A 21944-nucleotide genomic window follows, 5' to 3' on the forward strand; every position below is an offset into this window, starting at 1 on the left:
AAGCAAAAGACCTTGTGAATATGATGGCGGAAGCTGGTAAGATTGTGTCAATATCCACAGTGAAACGAGTACTGTATCAACATGGACTGAAAGGCCACTCTGCCAGGGAGAAGCCTTTACTCCAAAAGAAACATAAAAAAAGCCAGATTAATGTTTGCAAATGCACGCAGGAACAAAGACCTTAATTTTTGGAGACATGTCCTGTGGTCTGATGAAACTAAAATTTAACTTTTTTGGCATAATGACCATCAATACATTTGGAGGAAAAAGGGAGAAGCTTGGAAGCCTAAGAACACCATCCCAACTGTGAAACACGGGGGTGGTAGCATCATGTTAAGGGGTTGTTTTGCTGCAGGAGGGACTGGTGCACTTCACAAAATAGATGGCATCATGAGAAAAGATTATGTGGCCATACTGAATGCAACATCTCAAGACATCAGCCAGGAATTAAAGCTTGGGCGGAAATGGGTCTTTCGAATGGACAATGACCAGAAGCATACTGCCAAAATGGTAACAACGTGGCTTAAGGATAACAAAGTCAACGTTTTGGAGTGTCCATCACAAAGCTCTTATCTCAATCCTATTGAAAGTTCATGAACAAAGCTGAAAAGGCAGGTGCGAGCAAGGCGCCCTACAAACCTGGATCAGTTACATCAGTTTTGTCAGGAGGAATGGGCCCAAATTCCGACCAAGTATTGTGAGAAGCTTGTGGAACGATATCCCAAATGTTTGACCCAAGTCATTCAATTTAACGACAATGGAGCCAAATACTAATGAAATGCATGTAAACTTTTCACTTTGCAGTAAGTAATAAAAAAGGCTTAAAACATTCTCTCTCTCTCTCTCTCATTATTCTGGCATTTGGCAAATATTAAAAATTATGGTAATCCTAATTGACCTAAAACGGGAAAGGTTTATTCTGATTTCATGTCAGATATTGAGAAAAAACATGCATATGTGTATTTTTATATAGTGTATGTAAACTTCTGGTTTCAGCTGTATACATATCTATAGTTATAGATATATATACATCTATATATAGATATACTTTTTTACAAATTTTACTGGATTCTTTTTTTTACTTTAAACTTAGTCCATCTTTGGGATCCACGGTGTGTAGGAAAACCAGAGACCCTTGGAGCACCTGCAACTGACATCAGTATTAAAATTCATTTCAGTTCCGGATCACCCGTTTAATATCACTTTGTAGAAAGTAAGAATAAAGGTGTTTATACTTCTTTTTATCTAAAGTGTAGCGTCGGCGTCCCTGCCTCCTGCTAGGCAGGGACGCTGTTCCCCTCACCTCTCCACTCCGTGCCCGGCGTCCTCCTCCCGCTCTGCTGGCAGCGCGCGCTGCTTCCCGGCCACTGTGCTTAGGGCGCGCGCGCGCTCCCCCTCTCTTAAAGGGGCCGCGTGCGCCGTCCTAAGGAGTCCCCGGCCAATGGCCGGAGGATCTCACCATATATAAGGCACCTCCTCCAAAATGGAGGTGCCCGAGCAATGTTGTTGCAAAGCCTTCACTCTGCTTCAGCCCTCAGGTCCCGTTACCAGTTACCTGCCAGTCACCTGCCAGATTCCTGCCTGTTTCCTGCCAGTCACCTGCCAGATTCCTGCTTGATACTTGCCTGATATCCGTTTACCTGCTTGCAAGCCTGCGGTCCGACGGTCTGCCTTCCGATACCTGTCAGTCTGTCTATGGACCAGCCTGCCCGCTCACCTGGGAGCGCTCGCCTGCTACCTGTCTGCTAGCCTACCTGGAGGCTCCGCCGTCACTTGCCGTGACCACCTGCCTGTCCAGAGACTCTTGCCTGCTCACCTGGGAGCACTCACCTGCTACCAGTCTGCTAGCCTACCTGGAGGCTCTGCCGTCACTTGCCGTGACCACCTGCCTGTCCAGAGACTCTTGCCTGCTCACCTGGGAGCGCTCACCTGCTACCTGTCTGCTAGCCTACCTGGAGGCTCCGCCGTCACTTGCCGTGACCACCTGCCTGTCCAGAGACTCTTGCCTGCTCACCAGGGACGCTCACCTGCTACCTGTCTGCTAGCCTACCTGGAGGCTCTGCCGTCACTTGCCGTGACCACCTGCCTGTCCAGAGACTCTTGCCTGCTCACCTGGGAGCGCTCACCTGCTACCTGTCTGCTAGCCTACCTGGAGGCTCTGCCGTCACTTGCCGTGACCACCTGCCTGTCCAAAGACTCTCGCCCGCTCACCTGGGAGCGCTCACCAGCCACCTGCCTGCTGTCCTTCTACCCAGAGACTGTCCCTGTCACTTGCCGTGAGAACCCGTCCTTCTACCCAGAGACTGTCCCTGTCACTTGCCGTGAGTACCCGTCCTTCTACTCAGAGACTGTCCCTGTCACTTGCCGTGACTACCTGCCCGTCTTCCCTGGGAGCCACCCGCTTCCTTACAAGGACCGCCCCCTTGTATAGTTGCTCAGAGGTTCCGCCTCCCAGACCCGTTACAGTTTGCTCGGGCCATGGAACCCGGTGGCACCCAAGCTCCCTCGCTCTCGGACCTATGTCATGAACTGTCCGGTCAGAGGTCCCAACAGGAGTCCATCCTGAGTCATCTGCGGAATGTCAACTCTCGCCTGGACACTCTGACTGCTCCACCAGCAACCACCGCTAGTGTCATGACTCGCAGCCCGGCAGCGCAGCTGCCCACCAATACCATGGCTTCCTGCCCCGGACCCCGGCTTTCTGCATCTCCACGCTTCGGAGGCGACCCCGCTCAAGCTCGGGGCTTCATAAACCAGTGCACCCTGCACTTTGAACTCCTGTCCCACCAGTTTATCTCCGACCGGGCCAAAGTAGCCTTCATCATGTCCCATCTCACGGGGGAGGCACTGGCTTGGCTAAATCCTCTATGGGAGAGAGGAGACCCCCTGGTGTCCAACCTGCCAGCCTTTCTCACGGCTTTCCAGAAAGTCTTCGACGAACCCGGACGGAAGACCTCATCCGCATCATCTCTGCTACGACTCCATCAAGGAAATCTCACCGTGGGCCAATATGCCATACGGTTCCGTACCCTTGCTTCGGAGCTGGCCTGGGATAACGACGCCCTGGTGTCTGTCTTTTGGGAGCGTCTGTCCGGCCGTATTAAAGATGAACTCGCCGGTCGGGACATACCTACCACTCTCGACGACTTTATAACTCTTGCCACCCGGATTGACATCCGGTTCCAGGAACGCGCCAAAGAGGTCACCCGTGAGAGGAGGTTTCCACGTCTAGCCTCTACCTTTCAGAAACCTGTCACTTCTCCTGCTACTCCCCAGGCGCACTCACCCGAGCCTATGCAGGTCGACCAGACCAAGATGGTCAAAACCCGTCAAGAGCTACGCCGTGCCGAGGGGAGCTGCTTCTACTGTGGCAGTAAGGAGCACCGGATCCGTTCCTGTCCGGAGAGGTCGGGAAACGCCTGTGTCTAGGATCACTCAGAGAGGTCGTCCTAGACAAGAGTAAACCCTCTCCATCTCTGTTGCTGTCGGTCTCTATCATCTGCGGGGAGAACTGTTATTTTGAACTAGCCCAACTTGACTCTGGAGCTGCCGGAAATCTCATTTCTCAGTCTCTGGTAGAGAAATACCGCATTCCCACCAAACCTCTAGCTGTACCCTTATCTGTCGCTGCCGTGGATGGGGGCCTCTTACCACATCCCATCCAACTCATCACCAAGTCCATAACCCTGCAGGTGGGAATGCTGCACTCTGAGAGCATCTTCTTTCATGTTCTGCCTGGACTCTCTCACGCTCTCTTACTAGGCCTACCTTGGCTTCAGAGACATGCACCCGTGCTTGATTGGCAGACCGGAGAAGTCCTTCGCTGGGGACAGGACTGCCATAAGACTTATTTAGTTCCCGTCCATCCTGTCCGTCCTTCTCCTACTCCAGCCAATCTACCTGGTCTTCCGGCTCCTTATTGGTCGTATGCGGACGTCTTTAATAAAATGGAGGCAGAGACATTACCCCCTCATAGACCATACGACTGCCCAATCGACCTGATGCCCGGCGCTACTCCTCCCCGTGGGCGCATTTACCCTTTGTCCGCTGCTGAGACCCGATCCATGTCAGAATATATTGAGGAGAATCTGGCCCGGGGATTCATCCGGAAATCTACTTCCCCGGCGGGAGCAGGCTTCTTCTTCGTCAAAAAGAAGGATGGTTCACTCCGTCCCTGTATAGACTATAGAGGCCTTAACCAGATCACGGTGAAGAATAAATACCCCCTTCCACTCATTCCGGAATTATTTGACCGTCTGAGGGGGGCTAGAATCTTCACCAAGCTGGACCTCCGTGGGGCGTATAACCTGGTCCGTATCCGTCAGGGGGATGAATGGAAGACGGCATTCAACACCCGGGACGGCCACTATGAATACCTGGTAATGCCCTTCGGTCTCTGTAACGCTCCCGCCGTCTTTCAAGAGTTGGTCAATGACATCTTCCGGGACCTTCTCTACTCCTGCGTAGTGGTGTACCTGGACGACATCTTGGTCTTCTCTCCGGATCTCCCCACACACCGGAGGGATGTTCGTCAAGTTCTGCTCAGGCTCAGGCAGAACCACCTCTACGCTAAATATGAGAAGTGCCTCTTTGAGCAGACCTCGCTTCCGTTTTTGGGCTACATAATTTCTCAGACCGGCCTATGAATGGATCCTGAGAAACTGTCTGCCATCGAGAAGTGGCCTCGACCAGAGGGGTTGAAGGCTATTCAGCGGTTCCTGGGCTTCGCCAACTACTACCGCCTCTTCATACCGCACTTCTCTTCCCGGACTGCCCCAATCTCTGCGCTCACCCGTAAGGGCACTAATCCCAGAGAATGGCCGCCCGAAGCTGAGGAAGCCTTTCTTTCCTTAAAACAGGCTTTCTCTTCCGCCCCGGTGCTGCATCGCCCGGACAGCAACAAGCAATTCTTCCTGGAAGTTGATGCCTCCTCCTCTGGAGCCGGAGCAGTACTTACCCAAAAATCGTCTTCCGGGAGAATGGTAACTGGCGGCTTTTTCTCCAAACTCTTCTCCTCTTCCGAGCGCAACTATTCTATAGGAGACCGAGAGTTATTGGCCATTAAGCTGGCATTGGAGGAGTGGCGTTACCTGCTCGAGGGGGCTCTTCACCCGGTAATAATTTACACGGACCACAAGAACTTGGCTTACCTCCAGAGTGCCCAGAGACTTAACCCGCGCCAAGCCCGGTGGTCCTTGTTTTTTGCTCGCTTTGATTTTGTTCTTCATTTTCGCCCGGCTGACAAAAACATCAAAGCTGACGCTTTGTCCCGATCCTTCCTGGTGTCTGATCTTGAGGAGGAACCTAAACACATCATCGATCCCGCCAGAGTAATGCAGGTGGCCCCCGTGAGTCTAAATCGTCTCCCTCCCGGTAAGACGTTCGTAACGGTATCTGATCGGGAGAAGATCCTACACTGGGGTAACTCGTCTAAGCTTGCTGGCCATACCGGTCAGAAAAAGACCCTCCGACTTATCACCTAGCACTACTGGTGGCCTACCCTGCACAAGGACGTAATAGACTTTGTTTCTGCCTGTGTGTCCTGAGCCCGCAACAAGGTTCCGAGACACCTGCCAGCCGGTCGCCTCCTTCCTCTTCCAGTACCTGCTGCCCCCTGGCAGCATATAGCTATGGACTTCATAACAGATCTCCCTGTCTCTGCCGGTTGTACGGTCATTTGGGTGGTCGCTGACCGCTTTTCCAAAATGGCTCATTTCATTCCCCTGCCAGGCCTCCCGTCTGCACCCGAGCTGGCTAAAGACTTTATCCGCCACATCTTCCGTCTCCATGGCCTGCCCCTCCACATCGTGTCGGATCGTGGGGTTCAGTTCACCTCACGCTTCTGGAGAGCCACATGTAAGCTGCTAGACGTCACCCTGGACTTCTCCTCCGCATACCATCCACAGTCCAATGGTCAAGTGGAGCGGATCAATCAGATCCTGACCAGTTACCTCCGGCACTTCGTTAATGCCCACCATTCAGACTGGGTGGATCTCCTGCCATGGGCCGAATTCTCTTACAATAATCACGAGAGCGAATCTTCCTCCAAATCCCCGTTTTTTGTAGTCTTCGGTCAGCATCCTCGGATCCCATTTCCCGTCTCCACCTCGGTGGACAATCCGGCTGCGGAATCTCTCGTTAGCAAATTTTCCTCCATTTGGGAGAGTACCCGATCCGCACTCCTTCAGTCGTCCGAGCGGATGAAAAAACACGCTGACAAAAAACGCCTGGATCCTCCACAATTCCGTCCTGGGGATAAAGTCTGGCTCTCGTCCAAGTATGTCCGGCTCAAGATTCCTTCCTACAAGTTAGGGCCTCGGTTCATTGGCCCACTAGAAGTTATCAAACAAATCAACCCAGTGGCCTATAAATTGAAACTCCCGGCCAACTTGCGGATCCCTAACTCCTTCCATGTATCTCTCCTCAAACCCGTGGTACTTAACTCTTTTTCCAAGTCTACAGGTACGCCTCCTGCTCCGGTTTCCGCTGAAAACGAGTTTGAGGTAGAGAACATTCTGGCCACCAAAAGGGTAAGAGGAAAAAACTTTTTTCTGGTAGATTGGAAGGGCTTTGGTCCTGAGGAGAGAACGTGGGAGCCCCGGGAGAACATCCATGCCCCTCTCATCCTTGATAAATTTCTGTCTGGCCTAAAAAAGGGGGGGCCTAAAGGGGGGGGTACTGTAGCGTCGGCGTCCCTGCCTCCTGCTAGGCAGGGACGCTGTTCCCCTCACCTCTCCACTCCGTGCCCGGCGTCCTCCTCCCGCTCTGCTGGCAGCGCGCGCTGCTTCCCGGCCACTGTGCTTAGGGTGCGCGCGCGCGCTCCCCCTCTCTTAAAGGGGCCGCGCGCACTGTCCTAAGGAGTCCCCGGCCAATGGCCGGAGGACCTCACCATATATAAGGCACCTCCTCCAAAATGGAGGTGCCCGAGCAATGTTGTTGCAAAGCCTTCACTCTGCTTCAGCCCTCAGGTCCCGTTACCAGTTACCTGCCAGTCACCTGCCAGATTCATGCCTGTTACCTGCCAGTCACCTGCCAGATTCCTGCTTGATACTTGCCTGATATCCGTTTACCTGCTTGCAAGCCTGCGGTCCGACGGTCTGCCTTCCGACACCTGTCAGTCTGTCTATGGACCAGCCTGCCCGCTCACCTGGGAGCGCTCGCCTGCTACCTGTCTGCTAGCCTACCTGGAGGCTCCGCCGTCACTTGCCATGACCACCTGCCTGTCCAGAGACTCTTGCCTGCTCACCTGGGAGCGCTCACCTGCTACCAGTCTGCTAGCCTACCTGGAGGCTCTGCCGTCACTTGCCGTGACCACCTGCCTGTCCAGAGACTCTTGCCTGCTCACCTGGGAGCGCTCACCTGCTACCTGTCTGCTAGCCTACCTGGAGGCTCCGCCGTCACTTGCCGTGACCACCTGCCTGTCCAGAGACTCTTGCCTGCTCACCTGGGAGCGCTCACCTGCTACCTGTCTGCTAGCCTACCTGGAGGCTCTGCCGTCACTTGCCGTGACCACCTGCCTGTCCAGAGACTCTTGCCTGCTCACCTGGGAGCGCTCACCTGCTACCTGTCTGCTAGCCTACCTGGAGGCTCTGCCGTCACTTGCCGTGACCACCTGCCTGTCCAAAGACTCTCGCCCGCTCACCTGGGAGCGCTCACCAGCCACCTGCCTGCTGTCCTTCTACCCAGAGACTGTCCCTGTCACTTGCCGTGAGAACCCGTCCTTCTACACAGAGACTGTCCCTGTCACTTGCCGTGAGTACCCGTCCTTCTACTCAGAGACTGTCCCTGTCACTTGCCGTGACTACCTGCCCGTCTTCCCTGGGAGCCACCAGCTTCCTTACAAGGACCGCCCCCTTGTATAGTTGCTCAGAGGTTCCGCCTCCCAGACCCGTTACGTACAGTATATCACTCTTAATAATATTCCTTAAACTCTATGCATAGAAATAGAAAGACATGAAAACACATAGACCACGCTGAGGCTTCTAATATGTGTTTTATTGTCAGACCATATTCCTGCAAACTGAGCATGCACAGCCTCCGGCAGCCTTTTTCCCAAAGCCCACAGCAGGGAAACCAATGGGAAAAGGGGACTCCGCTCCCCGGCTCCATCTTCATACACAAGCACCGCAGCCCCATCATCCCATTCCTGTCGTCGCTGACGGCCTCCTGATGCAGCCGCCCTACCCCCTATGACCCCGCTCCACCGTCGCTGCCCCCCAGTAAGCTACTGTTAAAACGGACTATAAGATGCACGACCATTTAATTTAAAAAGAAAAAAAAAATACTATTTTCCAACCCATAATTAGCGGTGCGTCTTATGGTCCAGTGCGTGCTATAATCCGCAAGATATGGTACATTGTGGGAAAACCCCTTTAAGGATTTGCAATTAATAACATAAGAGAGAAGCCAAAAGGCAAACGGAATTGGAATTCAGCATGTATTGAGGCAAGTAATATTATCTAAGTAAAATACCTCACCTTGAGTATGAAGTTTTGTTTCCTGCAGACTACTTATAATATCCTGTCGTGGTGGTAGATCTGGAAACCTCTCCTCCAGAATGCACACAATTTCTTCTTGTTGCTCTGATATCTTTTCAATGTCAGCAAATAAAGAGTTAAACAGAATGCTTCCTGAGGACAGAATAGCAAAAAAATTTCACATGTTAATCCAAGATATTATGAGCAATCCAGACTATGATGAGTGATATACATATATATACAGTCATGGCTGAAAGTGTTTGCACCCTTGAAATTGTTCCAGAAACTGAAGCATTTCTCCTAGAAAATTATTGCAATTACACATTATGTTTTGTTATACATGTTTATTTCCTTTGTGTGTATTGGAGCAACAGAAAAAAACAGAGAAAAAAAGGGCAAATTGGACATAACTTCACACAAAACCCCCGAAATGAGCCGCACAAAATTGTTGGCACCTTTACAAAATTATGGGTAAATAACTTTGTTTCAAGCATGTGAAGCTCGTTCAACCTCACCTGTGGCAAGTAAAAATTGTGGGCAATAAGAAAATAACACTTGAAACCAGATAAAAAGGGTGAGACGTCGACTCAATCTATGCATTGTGTGCCCACTAAGCATGGAGAACAGAAAGAGGAGAAGAGACCTGTCTAAGGACTTGAGAACCAAAATTGTTGAAAAATATCAATAATCTCAAGGTTACAAGTCCATCTCCAGAGATCTTGATGTTCTTTTATCCACGGTGCGCAACATAGTCAAGAAGTTTACAACCCATGGCATTGCAGCTAATCTCCCTGGACATGGACAGCAAAGAAAAATTGATGAAAGGATGCAACGCAGGATAGTTCGGATGCTGGATATGCAGCCCCAATCAAGGTCCAAAGAAATTCAAGCTGTCCTGCAGGCTCAGGGTGCATCAGTGTCAGTGCGAACTATTTGTCAACATTTGAATGAAATTAAATGCTATGGCAGGAGACCCAGGAGGACCCCACTGATTACACAGACACATAAAAAAGCTAGACTGCAGTTTGCCAAAATGTACGTGAGCCTGCCAAAATCCTTCTGGAAAAGCAATTTGTGGACCGATGAGACCAAGATAGAGCTTTTTGGTATAATACATCATTCTACTGTTTACCAAAAACTAAATGAGGCCTACAAAGAAAAGAACACAGTACCTACAGTGAAATATGGTGGAGGTTTAAAGATGGTTTGGGGTTGTTTTGCTGCCTATGAGTGCCATGTCTGTGTGCAAGGCATCATGAAATCTGAAGATTACCAAAGGATTTTGGGTCGCAATGTAGTGCCCAGTGTCAGAGAACTGGGTTTGCATCCTAGGTCATGGGTCTTCCAGCAGGACAATGACCCCAAACATACTTCAAGAAACACCAAGAAATGGTTGGAAACAGGATCTGGAGAGTTCTGAAGAGGTCAGCAATGAGTCTGAATCTAAATTCCATTGAACACCTGTGGAAAGATCTTAAAATTGCTGTTGGGACCCTTCAAATATGAGAGACCAGGAACAGTTTGCAAAAGAAGTGTGGTCCATAATTCCAGTTGAGAGGTGTAAGATGCTGGTTAATGGTTATAGGACATGATTGATTGCACTTATTTATTCCAAAGGGTGTGCAATTAAATATTAAGTTGAGGATGCTAACATTTTTGTCTGGCCTATCTTTGGAGTTTCTGGTAAAATTATGTTCAATTTGCCTTTTTTTCTCTGTTTTTTGTGTTGTTCCAATACATGCAAAGGAAATAAACATGTGTATAACAAAACATGGGTAACTGCAATCATTTTCTGGGAGAAATACTTCATTTTCTGGAACAATTTCAAGGTTGCCAACACTTTTGGACATGACTGTATGTATGCATTGTACAGTGCGTATGCAAAGTATTCAGACCGCTTTAAATTTTTCACTCTGTTTCATTGCAGCCATTTGGTAAATTCTAAAAAGTTCATTTTTTTCTCATTAAAGTACACTCTGCACCCCATCTTGACTGAAAAAAAAACAGAAATGTAGGAATTTTTTCAAATTTATTAAAAAATAAAAACTGAAATATCACATGGTCATAAGTATTCAGACCCTTTGCTCAGTATTGAGTAGAAGCACCCTTTTGAGCTAGTACAGCCATGAGTCTTCTTGGGAATGATGCAACAAGTTTTTCACACCTGGATTTGGTGATCCTCTGCCATTCTTCCATGGAGATCCTCTCCAGTTCCATCAGGTTGGGTGGTGAACGTTAGTGGACAGCCATTTTAAGGTCTCTCCAGAGATGCTCAATTGGGTTTAGGTCAGGGCTCTGGCTGGGCCAGTTAAGAATGGTCACAGAGTTGTTCTGAAGCCACTACTTTGTTATTTTAGCTGTGTGCTTAGGGTCATTGTCTTGTTGGAAGGTGAACCTTTGGCCAAGTCTGTGGTATTCTGAGTATTCTGGAAGAGGTTTTCATCCAGGATATCTCTATACTTGGCCGCATTCATGTTTCACTGTTGGGATTGTATTGGGCAGGTGATGAGCAGTGCCTGGTTTTCTCCACACATACCGCTTAGAATTATCACCAAAATGTTCTATCTTCGTCTCATCAGACCAGAGAATCTTATTTCTCATAGTGTGGGAGTCCTTCATGTGTTTTTGAGGAAACTCTATGCGGGCTTTCACATGTTTTGCACTGAGGAGAGGCTTCCGTTGGGCCACTCTGCCATAAAGGCCCTACTGGTGGAGGGCTGAAATGATAGTTGACTTTGTGGAACTTTCTCCAATCTGCCTACTGCATCTCTGGAGCTCAGCCACAGTGATCTTGGGGTTCTTCTTTACCTCTCTCACCAAGGCTCTTCTCCCACGATTGCTCAGTTTGGCTGGACGGCCAGGTCTAGGAAGACTTCTGGTGGTTCCAATCTTCTTCCATTTAAGGATTATGGAGGCCACTCTTAGGAACCTTGAGTAATGCAGAAATTCTTTTGTAACCTTGGCCAGATCTGTGCCTTGCCACAATTCTGTCTCTGAGCTCCTTGGGCAGTTCCTTTGAGCTCATGATTCCCATTTGGTCTGACATGCACTTTGAGCTGTGAGGTCTTAAATAGACAGGTGTGTGCCATTCCAAATCAAGTCCTATCAGTTTAATTAAACACAGCTGGACTCCAATGAAGGAGTAGAACCATCTCAAGGAGGATCACACGGAAATGGACAGCATGTGACTTAAATATGAGTGTCTAAGCAAAGGGTCTGAATGCTTATGACCATGTGATATTTCAGTTTTTCTTTTTTAATAAATTTGCAAAAATTTCTACATTTCTACATGTACTTTATTGAGAAAAAAATAAACTTTTTAGAATTTACCAAATGGCTGCAATGAAACAAAGAGTGAAAAATTTAAAGGGGTCTGAATACTTTCCGTACCCACTGTATATGTGATATATATTAGGACATGCAACAGTTTTTGAAAAACAAACGGGCAATTGTTTGACATTGCAGTAAATTCACCACTGCAGCATTGCATTTTTTAGCATTATTATGATAACCGAAAAACAGCAATTTTGCTGTTTTGATTTTGTTTTGTGTTATGGTGCTTAAAGAATGGGTTAATTAACTATATAAAATAATTAACTTTATATTTTCATAGATCAGACATTTTTGGACACAGCTCTACCAAATATGTATATTTTTTTCTTTTTTTACATTTCATTATTGTTAACTGAGGAAAAGGGGAGTGATTTAAATGTTTACATATTGTTTATATTTTTATAAAGTTTTCTCTACTTTTAAGTTTTTTAGTCTCCTTGGGGACTGAAACCTGCGACTCTTTGGTCGCTTGTACTATACCACAGTATTGCTGTATGTAGTAAAAATGACAGTCTACTATGACACCCAGCCACAGGTTGGACAGCACAGAAGAGATCACAGGCAGGATGGGAGCATTCAACCAGCCCCCGGCTGTAATATCAACCCATGGATTCCCTGCAATCATGTTGGAGGAGGGGCCAATGAGTGGTGAAACTAACCTCAGGGATGAATCACCTAGAGCAGGGGTCTCAAAAATGCGGCCCGCGGGCCGCATGCAGCCCCTCCGGCTGCTTCTTGCGGCCCGCAGGCACATAGACCCCGTAACGATCGCGGCTCTTTCCAGCAGCCGCCGACATCAGCGCTGTAATGCAGTGTATTGCCGCGCAGAGACCGGCTCTCTGCACAGCAATACCAGTGCCAGCCCCCGTCCTATCAGAGGTCAGCAGCTGACATCTGCGTCCCAGCACAGCAGCATATGACGTCACTGCCATGCGCAGATGTCAGCTGCTGGCCTCTGATAGCCTGGCGGCTGGCACTGGTATTGCTGTGCAGAGAGCCGGTCTCTGCGCGGCAATACACTGCACTATAGCGCTGATATGTCAGCAATATGGGGAACCTGGATGGGGGACCATGTCTGCAATACGGGGGACCTGGATGGGAGACCATGTCTGCAATATGGGGGACCTGGATGGGAGACCATGTCTGCAATATGGGGGACCTGGATGGGAGACCATGTCTGCAATATGGGGACCTGGATGGGGGACCATGACTGCAATATGAAGGACCTGGATGGGAGACCATGTCTGCAAGATGAGGACCAGTTCAAAAGGTGTATAGAAAATAAAATGGTATCACTAAAAATGTCACTTTGTCATGCAAATAATGCGGCCCCCCAAATTAAATGCTTTTCCGTGTGCGGCCCATATGCCCAGCTGAGTTTGAGACCCCTGACCTAGAGTAAATGCCACTGTCAGTGATAAGAGGTTAACCACAGTGATTGACAGGTGTGCCGATCACTACTGTTAGAGGTAAATGTCAGCTATATATTATAATCAGCATCTGCCTAGTGTGCAGCAGTATACAGTTGTGATCAAAAATTTACATACCCAGGCAGAATTTTTCCATTCTTTGCCTTGTTTCAGAGAATATGAATGATAAAAAAAAAACTTTTTATTGGTTGGGTGAAGCCATTTATTGTCAAACTACTGTGTTTTCTCTTTTTAAATCTTAATGACAACCAAAAACATCCAAATGACCCTGATCAAAAGTTCACATACCCCAGTTCTTAATACCGTGTATTGCCCCCTCTAACATCAATGACAGCTTGAAGTCTTTTGTGATAGTTGTGGATGAGGTTCTTTAATTTCTCAGATGGTAAAGCTGCCCATTCTTCTTGGCACAAAGCCTCCAGTTCCTGCAAATTCTTGGGATGTCTAGCATGAACTGCACGCTTGAGATCTCCCCAGAGTGGCTCAATAATATTAAGGTCAGGAGACTGAGATGACCACTCCAAAACCTTCACTTTGTTCTGCTCTAGCCAATGACAGGTCGACTTGGCCTTGTGTTTTGGATCGTTGTCATGTTGGAACGTCCAAGTACGTCCCATGAGCAGCTTCCGAGCTGATGAGTGCAAATTTGTCTCCAGTATTTGCTGATAGCATGCTGCATTCATCTTTGCTTCAACTTTTACCAAGTTTCCTGTTCCTTTGTAGCTCACACATCCCCAAAACATCAGCTATCCACTTCCATGCTTTACTGTAGGAATGGTGTTTCTCTCATCATAGGCCTTGTTAACCACTCTCCAAATGTAATATTTATAGTTGTGGCCAAAAAGTAAAATTTTGGTCTCATCACTCCAATTTACCTTGTACCAGAAGTTTTGAGGCTTGTCTCTGTGCTGTTTGGTGTATTGTAGGTGAGATACTTTGTGGAATTTGCGCAGTAATGGCTTTCTTCTGGCGACTCGACCATGCAGCCAATTTTTCTTCAAGTACCTCCTTATTGTGCATCTTGAAACAGCCACACCGCTAGTTTTCAGAGAGTCCTGAATTTCAGCTGTTATTTGTGGGTTTTTCTTTGCATCTCGAACAATTTTCCTGACAGTTGTGGCCGAAATTTTTGTTGGTCTACCTGACCGTGGTTTGGTTTTTACAGAGCCCCTAATTTTCCATTTGTTAATAACAGTTTGAACGCTGCTGACTGGCATTATCAATTCCTTGGATATTTTTTTGTATTCCTTTCCTGTGTTATACAGTTCAACTACCTTTTCCAGTAGATCCGTTGACAATTCTTTTGCTTTCCCCATGACTCACAATCCAGAAATGTCAGTGGCTGGATGAAAGATGCAAGAGTCTGTCTGGATCCCAGAAACTCACTCAGCTTTTATGCACACACACTGATTACAAGCAAACAGGTCACAGGTGCGGATGTTACCTTTAGTAGCCATTTAAACCCATTTGTGTGAAATTCTGTGCATGTTATGAGGTCAAAATCACCAGGGTATGTGAACTTTTGATCAGGGTCATTTGGATGTTTTTGGTTGTCATTAAGATTTAAAAAGAGAAAACACAGTAGTTTGACAATAAATGGCTTTACCCAACCAATAACCATGAGTGGAGAAAACGTTTTTTTGCTATCATTCATATTCTCTGAAACAAGGCCAAGAAAGGAAAAATTCTGCCGGCGTATGTAAAGTTTTGAGCACAACTGTATGTTTCTGAGCCTGTTCTAAAGTTCCTGACACACTTCATAATGTAATGGTAAATTTGTAGGCTTTAAGCCAGGAAGAGGTATTTTTGATAAAAATTAGGTTTAGGGTCACATCAAAGAAAGATACCGTACGCCTTGTCGTGGCTGGTGGGCTCACATGAATTAGACAATATGCACTAAGTACCTTCATTTTATAAATATATTCTATATAGCAGTAATGAAGTCCAGATTTCATATACTCAATGTTTGCATACATCTTAGCACTTACAATGTGCTGCTGTATGCTTTTATTTGAAAAAGAAGCTCAAAGGACTGAACAAATGCACAGCGAGTTGTTTTCACATTGCAATGCATATGTACATTCTTTTGAGAGTTTATTTAGTGCTTTTTCAGGCAGGTTACAGAGTGCACTCGTCCGAAAAAGACGTCCTGTTCACATACCATAATAGATGCAACAAAACTTAAACCTTTCTATACATAATAAAAAGTTTCACTACAGATAAACGGTGTATTTTATATAGTCAAATTGCATATGATACATTGATGCAACATTAGGAAAGGACATTTATGACTCTGTTTTGATCCCCACTGCTCGCTATTGCAATGGTTACAATGGGCATTCTGAGTGAAAAGAATGCACATAATGGAGTTTTGATTATAGCTGTTTCAGATAATGGAAGGATAATGAAAGTTACATATTTCACCATCAAAAGTGAATTATATAAACATTTTTTTGACCAGAGAACTCTTAAGTATGCAATCACAGGACACTGATCCATATTCATTGTCCACTGTAGGGCATGCGTGTCATTATCACCAACGCCACACAGCCCCAGGACACAAAGTTAAAACAACCATCAGAGCTGTTCCAGCCACCCAACTGATGTGCAGATAGCATCACTTAATATTCCTGTCTAGTCCTACCGTACAGCTAGCTCCTGCCTATTTTTCCATGTTCATTTTTTAATATTCAATATAATGCTACTCTTTAACAAACTCGTTACTCCCTGCTTCTTTTATGAAGCCTCCTGTGGTCTTTTAAGGGATTGTTAACCAAAGAATAGATCATGGTCTTTCAGCATGAGGAGATTTAGAAACACTCCATTAAACTTTTGACTGTGTACGGTTATATCAGGAGCAATCACTCACCTCTGAGTAGATGAGCAAGCTGTGGAGTAAGTAGCTCGGGAGCCTCCTCGAGAATCTCTTTTGCTACTAAGACAGAAGATGAGTCATGAAACTCTCGATCCCCATTATATTGCTTCTCTGGATTTATGGCTTTTATAACTGATGCTTCCAAACTTTCATCCTCACTGTATAGGAGCATGAAAATGTTTGCAATCAACTTATTAATAATTTAGACATATTATGGGTTAGTCAAGTAAACACTATTAAGTTTGGAAGACAGTAGATGTAGAAATTCAAGAGAGCAAAGCACTATACATATAATGTACAGGGTGGGCCATTTATATGGATACACCTAAATTAAATGGGAATGGTTGGTGATATCAACCTCCTGTTTGCGGCACATTAGTATATGGGAGGGGGAAAACTTTTCCAGATGGTTGGTGACCATGGCGGCCATTTTGAAGTCGGCCATTTTGGATCCAACTTTATTTTTTTCAATGGGAAGAGGGTAATGCGACACATCAAACTTATTGAGAATTTCATAAGAAAAACAATGGTGTGCTTGGTTTTAACGTAACTTCATTCTTTCATGAGTTTTTTACAAGTTTATGACCACTTATAAAATGTGTTCAAAGTGCTGCCCATTGTGTTGGATTGTCAATACAACCCTCTTCTCCCACTGATAGCAACAACGCTGAAGAAATGCTAGCACAGGCTTCCTGTATCCGTTGTTTCAGATGTTTAGTAATGATGTTCAAACTGTGACGGCTATCGAGGTAGATAAAAACAAACAGGCGATGTAAACTTCATACTAGCAAAATCCCCTATAACAATATGGAGCTTGTGTAATAGTTAATATATATTGTTTTCATATTAGTATTTGGTAGTAAGCAAACCCTTTAAAAGAGAGGAGGGATCAGTAGAAAGGAAAAAAACAAAAATACCAACTTATAAATTAGGGTTGCCACGTACTATATAACATAATTACAAGGTAGACCGACACCTAGCACGGTGGATATGTTTACATTTTAAATTATCTAATAAAAGTTAGATTTTATCATAATAATCCACTCAGGTCAGTGATTTTAGTTAATATTGTGGATCTACACTTCTATTTCGGGTTGTTATCTGTGATACTAAATGGTGAAACAGGGAACCGATGGCTATTGTATTCAACGTCATCTGCATCCAGAGGATTCAGATGCACCGGCATCCATTCGGCATCGAACTTCCTCTGTTCACAGGCCTCATAGGGCGGTGTGGTCTGCTGGTATTATCGGTACACCACTGGCCCCACTGTTTTGTAGTAGCTGAAGGTTGTAACTCAGTACAGTATAAGTAATATAAAGTATTTACAAGGTTAACCAACTTTTGATAAAAATAATATTTGTATTAATAGGCTATTAAAAGGGCTTTAAAGGTGTATTAATGTTCACAGAAGTTTTTGCACTACTCTACAAGTATATGAAATATGAACCTTATAAGTCTAACCAATTCTATCTCAGACTCCTGGTGTATGGCCTCCTACAGGCTCAGTCTCGTTGATTCTATAAATTTCACATCTAGATATGCATCCTTTCTACAAGTTTATTACTGTGCAACAAAATGATTGCAATAATGTCTATTTTCATGTCCACTTTGGTAGCAGGCTAGCCTTGCATGATAAACTGTAATACCTTGTAAACGCACTGAAGTTCACGAGTGTCACTGTTAACTTGTCTTCATCATTCAGTCGCTGAAGATTAATTTCATCCTTGAAGATAAGATAAGATTCAGGGATATCCAGCTCCTCCAATATAAACCGAGTCTCGCTGTAGAAATCAAATTCTAGTCTTGTAGCATTTAGAACAGGCAGACAGAGAACACTGGGCGATGTGATCTAAAGAGATGGATTTAAATGTCATTGGAAACATCTACATCAGGCAGCGCCAGGCATGCAGACTGGAAAACAGGAATACTCCGCTTCAAATTGAACTTTATCTTGCAATAAAATACAGAGGAAATTGAATTTAGTAATAGATCAATCTTTATACCTCTAATTCATGAGATGTTTCCTTTCTTTCATACAGCAATGGTAACATGGGGAAAAAAATCTAGCACAAATGATTTATAAAAAATAAAGGTCAAATTCAGAACCAACATATAACAATTATGGAGTTGTCACTCAAATTACACCACTGCTATGCTAGGTCACTATCCCGGGCAGTGCAACCCAAAGATATGTAACCACATATGGATCACTTCCTGGCACATATTTGCTGCCAGCAATAGTGACTAAGCCAGCTATGCAATACTCTGTAAGATAATGTCAGGCATCCGTCCGGTCTGATACATTTACTAAAAAAAATATAAGAAACTACAAAAATTGGAGATAAATAGCCTACAAAGTATTGTATGGGTTAGATACAAATGGAGCAATCTATTAAAAGGTTTGCCCATTACTTGGATTGTCCCTTCTTAAATACTGCATCCCCCCTTATAAAGAAAAAATCAATATACTCACCTCCAGTACTGGCACAATTACAGCTATGTTGGCACTGGGTCTCCATGGGTTCGTGTATCATTGTCTCGGAAGCCCTGCATTCAATTAGTGGCCACTAAGGGGCTGCGGTTCTTAGTGAAAGCACTGCAGGGTAATAACAGTGGCTGATTGGCAGGAGGGTTCACGTGGCATAACAGTGTCACGTGAGGCCTGGGTGACCTGGCGTTGACATCACTGAAACGATGCCCATATGGCAGATGAGTATAGGGTATATTTATTTTACATGGGGGAATGCAGAATTTAGTATGGGTTGTCCGAGTCATGGGCAATCCCATTAAACCCCCTATAAACATTACATAAAACTTGTTGTTTACTAGGCCCTCTCTACATAATAATGAGAATTCAATCACCCAGAGGTTTATTCCGGCTAGGAGTAACCCACTTCCAGATGATTCTGGTAGCAGCTCTCTCATAGAGAATGTAGGAATGCTAAGCTGAGTAGAGCACTTCTATGTATGTGGGACTTGGGAAAGATAGCTCCATTCGGCCAACAATTATTATTACATACATAGCCAATAATTATCGGACTTTGTATGTCTAGCTTTATTTATGAAACTATTAGGTCTCTGGAAAGTTTAAAGGCAATCTGTCACCAGATTTTTGCTACCTCACCTGAAAGCAGCATGATGTAGGCTAAGAGACCCTGATTCCAGCAATGTATCACTTAGTTTACTGGGTGCAGCTGTTCTGACACAATCAGAGTTTTTAGCTGTAGAATGCAGCACAGCTGAGAAAGTTAGCCCCACCCACACCACAGCTTCAGCTTTCTGTGTACATTGTCTATTGACAGTGAGCAGATTATCAAGGGGTGGCGGAGTCAGACTAGCAGTCCAATGCACATCAGACCCGGCAATGATTAGCTCCTAATGATAAAACCTTCATTATAAATAAACAACAGCACACAGCTTGACAAGTGACACATCGCTGAAATCTGTCTTTCAGCCTCTATCTTCTGCTGGCTTCACATTACATAGCAAAAGCATGCTGTCAGATTCCCTTCAAGGGGGTTATGCACCCTTTCTTATAAATAGGGGCCCAGCATTGTAAAAAAACAATCTTTATGACTGCAGAGATTGTCTGTAACTACCAAAACTGAATATACAGAGACTATTCCAATTGCACGGACATGTGAACAATGCGTCACCACTGTGGTCAGTGCTTGACTCCTGCAGTTCTATGCCTGTGCGTGCAGGGAGTGCAAGTCCAGACATGGACAGGGATCCCATCAGTGCAACGGATGAGAGGAGAAGGACCGGTAGGTGAGTATACTTTTTTTCTTAGAAAATAAAAGGTATAGACAATGCTTTTAAGATTCATGATGTTCTTATTTATTTACAAGAACCATGACAAATCTACCTAACCATGCAGCCATGACTTCAGAAATCCTCCTGGTGAGAATCAACTTTTATACTTGGGTCCATCAAACATTCAGATTAATACCATGTAAGTGACTCACATTGCATTTACATAAGTTAATATTTTCTCTTTTCCTAACACAGCGAGCCTATACTGGAAGTATTATCGCAGAAGTATCCTCTTACTATATTTTGCAACAGTTTTTTATTCTATAACCTGATTTGAGATTGATTATATCAGCCTAATTTCTCCATTTCAAATTGTAATAGAAATATATTTTCGTCTCCAATTATTTGATCATTACGTATTATGTGAATAGTTTCCTTTTGTATTCGTATTGATTACATTTTATTACATCAATAGCTTTTTATTAATACCTTCCCAGAATATTCCTAAAATGATACATGCACTTATTGTATATAGTTATTACATGCGTCGGTTGCTTCCTTACAGGTGAGGTCTTATTACCAACACTGCTTAAAATCATTACCAAATTTGGGCTCTTTCCTTTTTTGAGTGTCCGTCAATCCTTCAATGCTTATTTACCGTATTTATGATAATGATATCTCATTATTTTGCTTTACACATATGTGAGTGTGGTGCCATAGCCCACCTAATTATTGTAGGCATGTATATGTTATAGATGCGGGTCCCATACTCAGGATGCCCCTTCATGTGTCAGAATGAAAAGCCATTCTGTAAGAATGACTCCCATTCTGGTAGACGTGGCATATGCATCACAGGGATGGTCATTTAAATGTACTTTGTGTGGCTTTTCTCTGAAATATCAGTTAATCATCATAAGGGTTGTGGCTTCATTTTAACCCCTTTAGAATGCGGCTAATTTCCTTTTTATTTCAGTTTTTTTCCATCTCTTCTTCAAAGAACCATAACTTTTTTATTTCTCCATCCACATGGGCTAGCTTCTTGTGGGACAAGTTGTACTTTTGAATGAAACTATTCATTTTATCATGGGATGCAATGTAAAGCGGGGAACAAAAATCTAAATGCATTGAAATTACAAAAAAAAGTGCAATTCCACAATTTTTTTTATTTACCATGTTCACTATATGACAAAACTGACCTAGCGACATGATTCTCCAAGTCAGTAAGAGTACGCAGATACCAAACATGTACTGTATAGTTTGTTTTTTCATTTAAAGTTGTGAAAAAAAATTCAGAAATTTGTATGAAAACAAAAAATTTAGCTTTTGTCGCCTTTTTCCGAGTCCCGTATCATTTTCAATTTTCGAGATCTGGGACTGTGAGGACTTATTTTTTGAGCCCTGAGCTGACATACGATGTTTTACTGTAGTGTTGCTGTGGCCAAAAAACTGTAATTCTGGCGATTCTTTTTTTCGTTACTACATTTACTTATCAAATTTATTTATTTTATAATTTGATATGGACTTTTACGAATGCAGTGATACCAAATGTGTATTTTTTTTTAATTATTTTATTTTTAATGGGGCAAAAGGGGGTGATTTTAACTTTTTTATTTTTAAAAACATATTTTTCACTTTTAATGGTATCTGTTAGTTCCTTTAAGGGACTTAAAGCTGCGATCTTCTGATCGCTTGTACTATACATAGCAGTGCATCAGCAGTGCTATGTATAGAGAAAATCACTGTCTGCTATGAATGCCAGCTAAGCGCTGTCTTTCACAAGAGAAATGTCATGATAAACACAGAGGTCTTCAACAAACTCCCAGCTGTCATGGTAACTCATCAGCGCCCTGCGATCATGTCACAGGCGCGCCGATGGGCGTGTGGAATAACGTACGCCCCTGTCAGCTCATGTTAAATGCCGCTGTCATGGACTGACAGCAGCATTTAACAGGTTAACAGCCGTGGGCGGAACTACTCAGCCATCATCAGCCAGGAAAGATGCGGGCTCGGATTGCGAGCCTGCATCAAAATCAGAGAAACTATATATGACATACAGTTGAAACCAGAAGT

General features: G+C 44.8%; 1 protein-coding gene across 9 annotated transcripts in view; it reads right to left on the reverse strand.

Annotated features, from left to right (window-relative positions):
* Nucleotides 1-21944, reverse strand: part of PRUNE2 (prune homolog 2 with BCH domain) — a 595812-nt gene that overhangs the window by 506472 nt on the left and 67396 nt on the right. For all 9 annotated transcript variants that reach the window (XR_012314194.1, XR_012314187.1, XM_073670747.1 and 6 more), the window contains exons 3-5: nucleotides 17765-17967; nucleotides 16110-16273; nucleotides 8478-8630 (exon numbers count right to left, since the gene is read on the reverse strand). Coding sequence is in view for 7 of the 9 variants with exons in the window: in XM_073670747.1 (XP_073526848.1) it covers nucleotides 8478-8630; nucleotides 16110-16273; nucleotides 17765-17967 (520 nt within the window). In the remaining 2 variants the exon portion in view is untranslated. The remainder of the gene's footprint in view (nucleotides 1-8477; nucleotides 8631-16109; nucleotides 16274-17764; nucleotides 17968-21944) is intronic.

The sequence above is a fragment of the Phyllobates terribilis genome, unplaced genomic scaffold (assembly GCF_046119375.1).
Source record: "Phyllobates terribilis strain yellow unplaced genomic scaffold, ASM4611937v1 Scaffold_1__5_contigs__length_1240528914, whole genome shotgun sequence".
NCBI classification, from domain to species: domain Eukaryota; kingdom Metazoa; phylum Chordata; class Amphibia; order Anura; family Dendrobatidae; genus Phyllobates; species Phyllobates terribilis.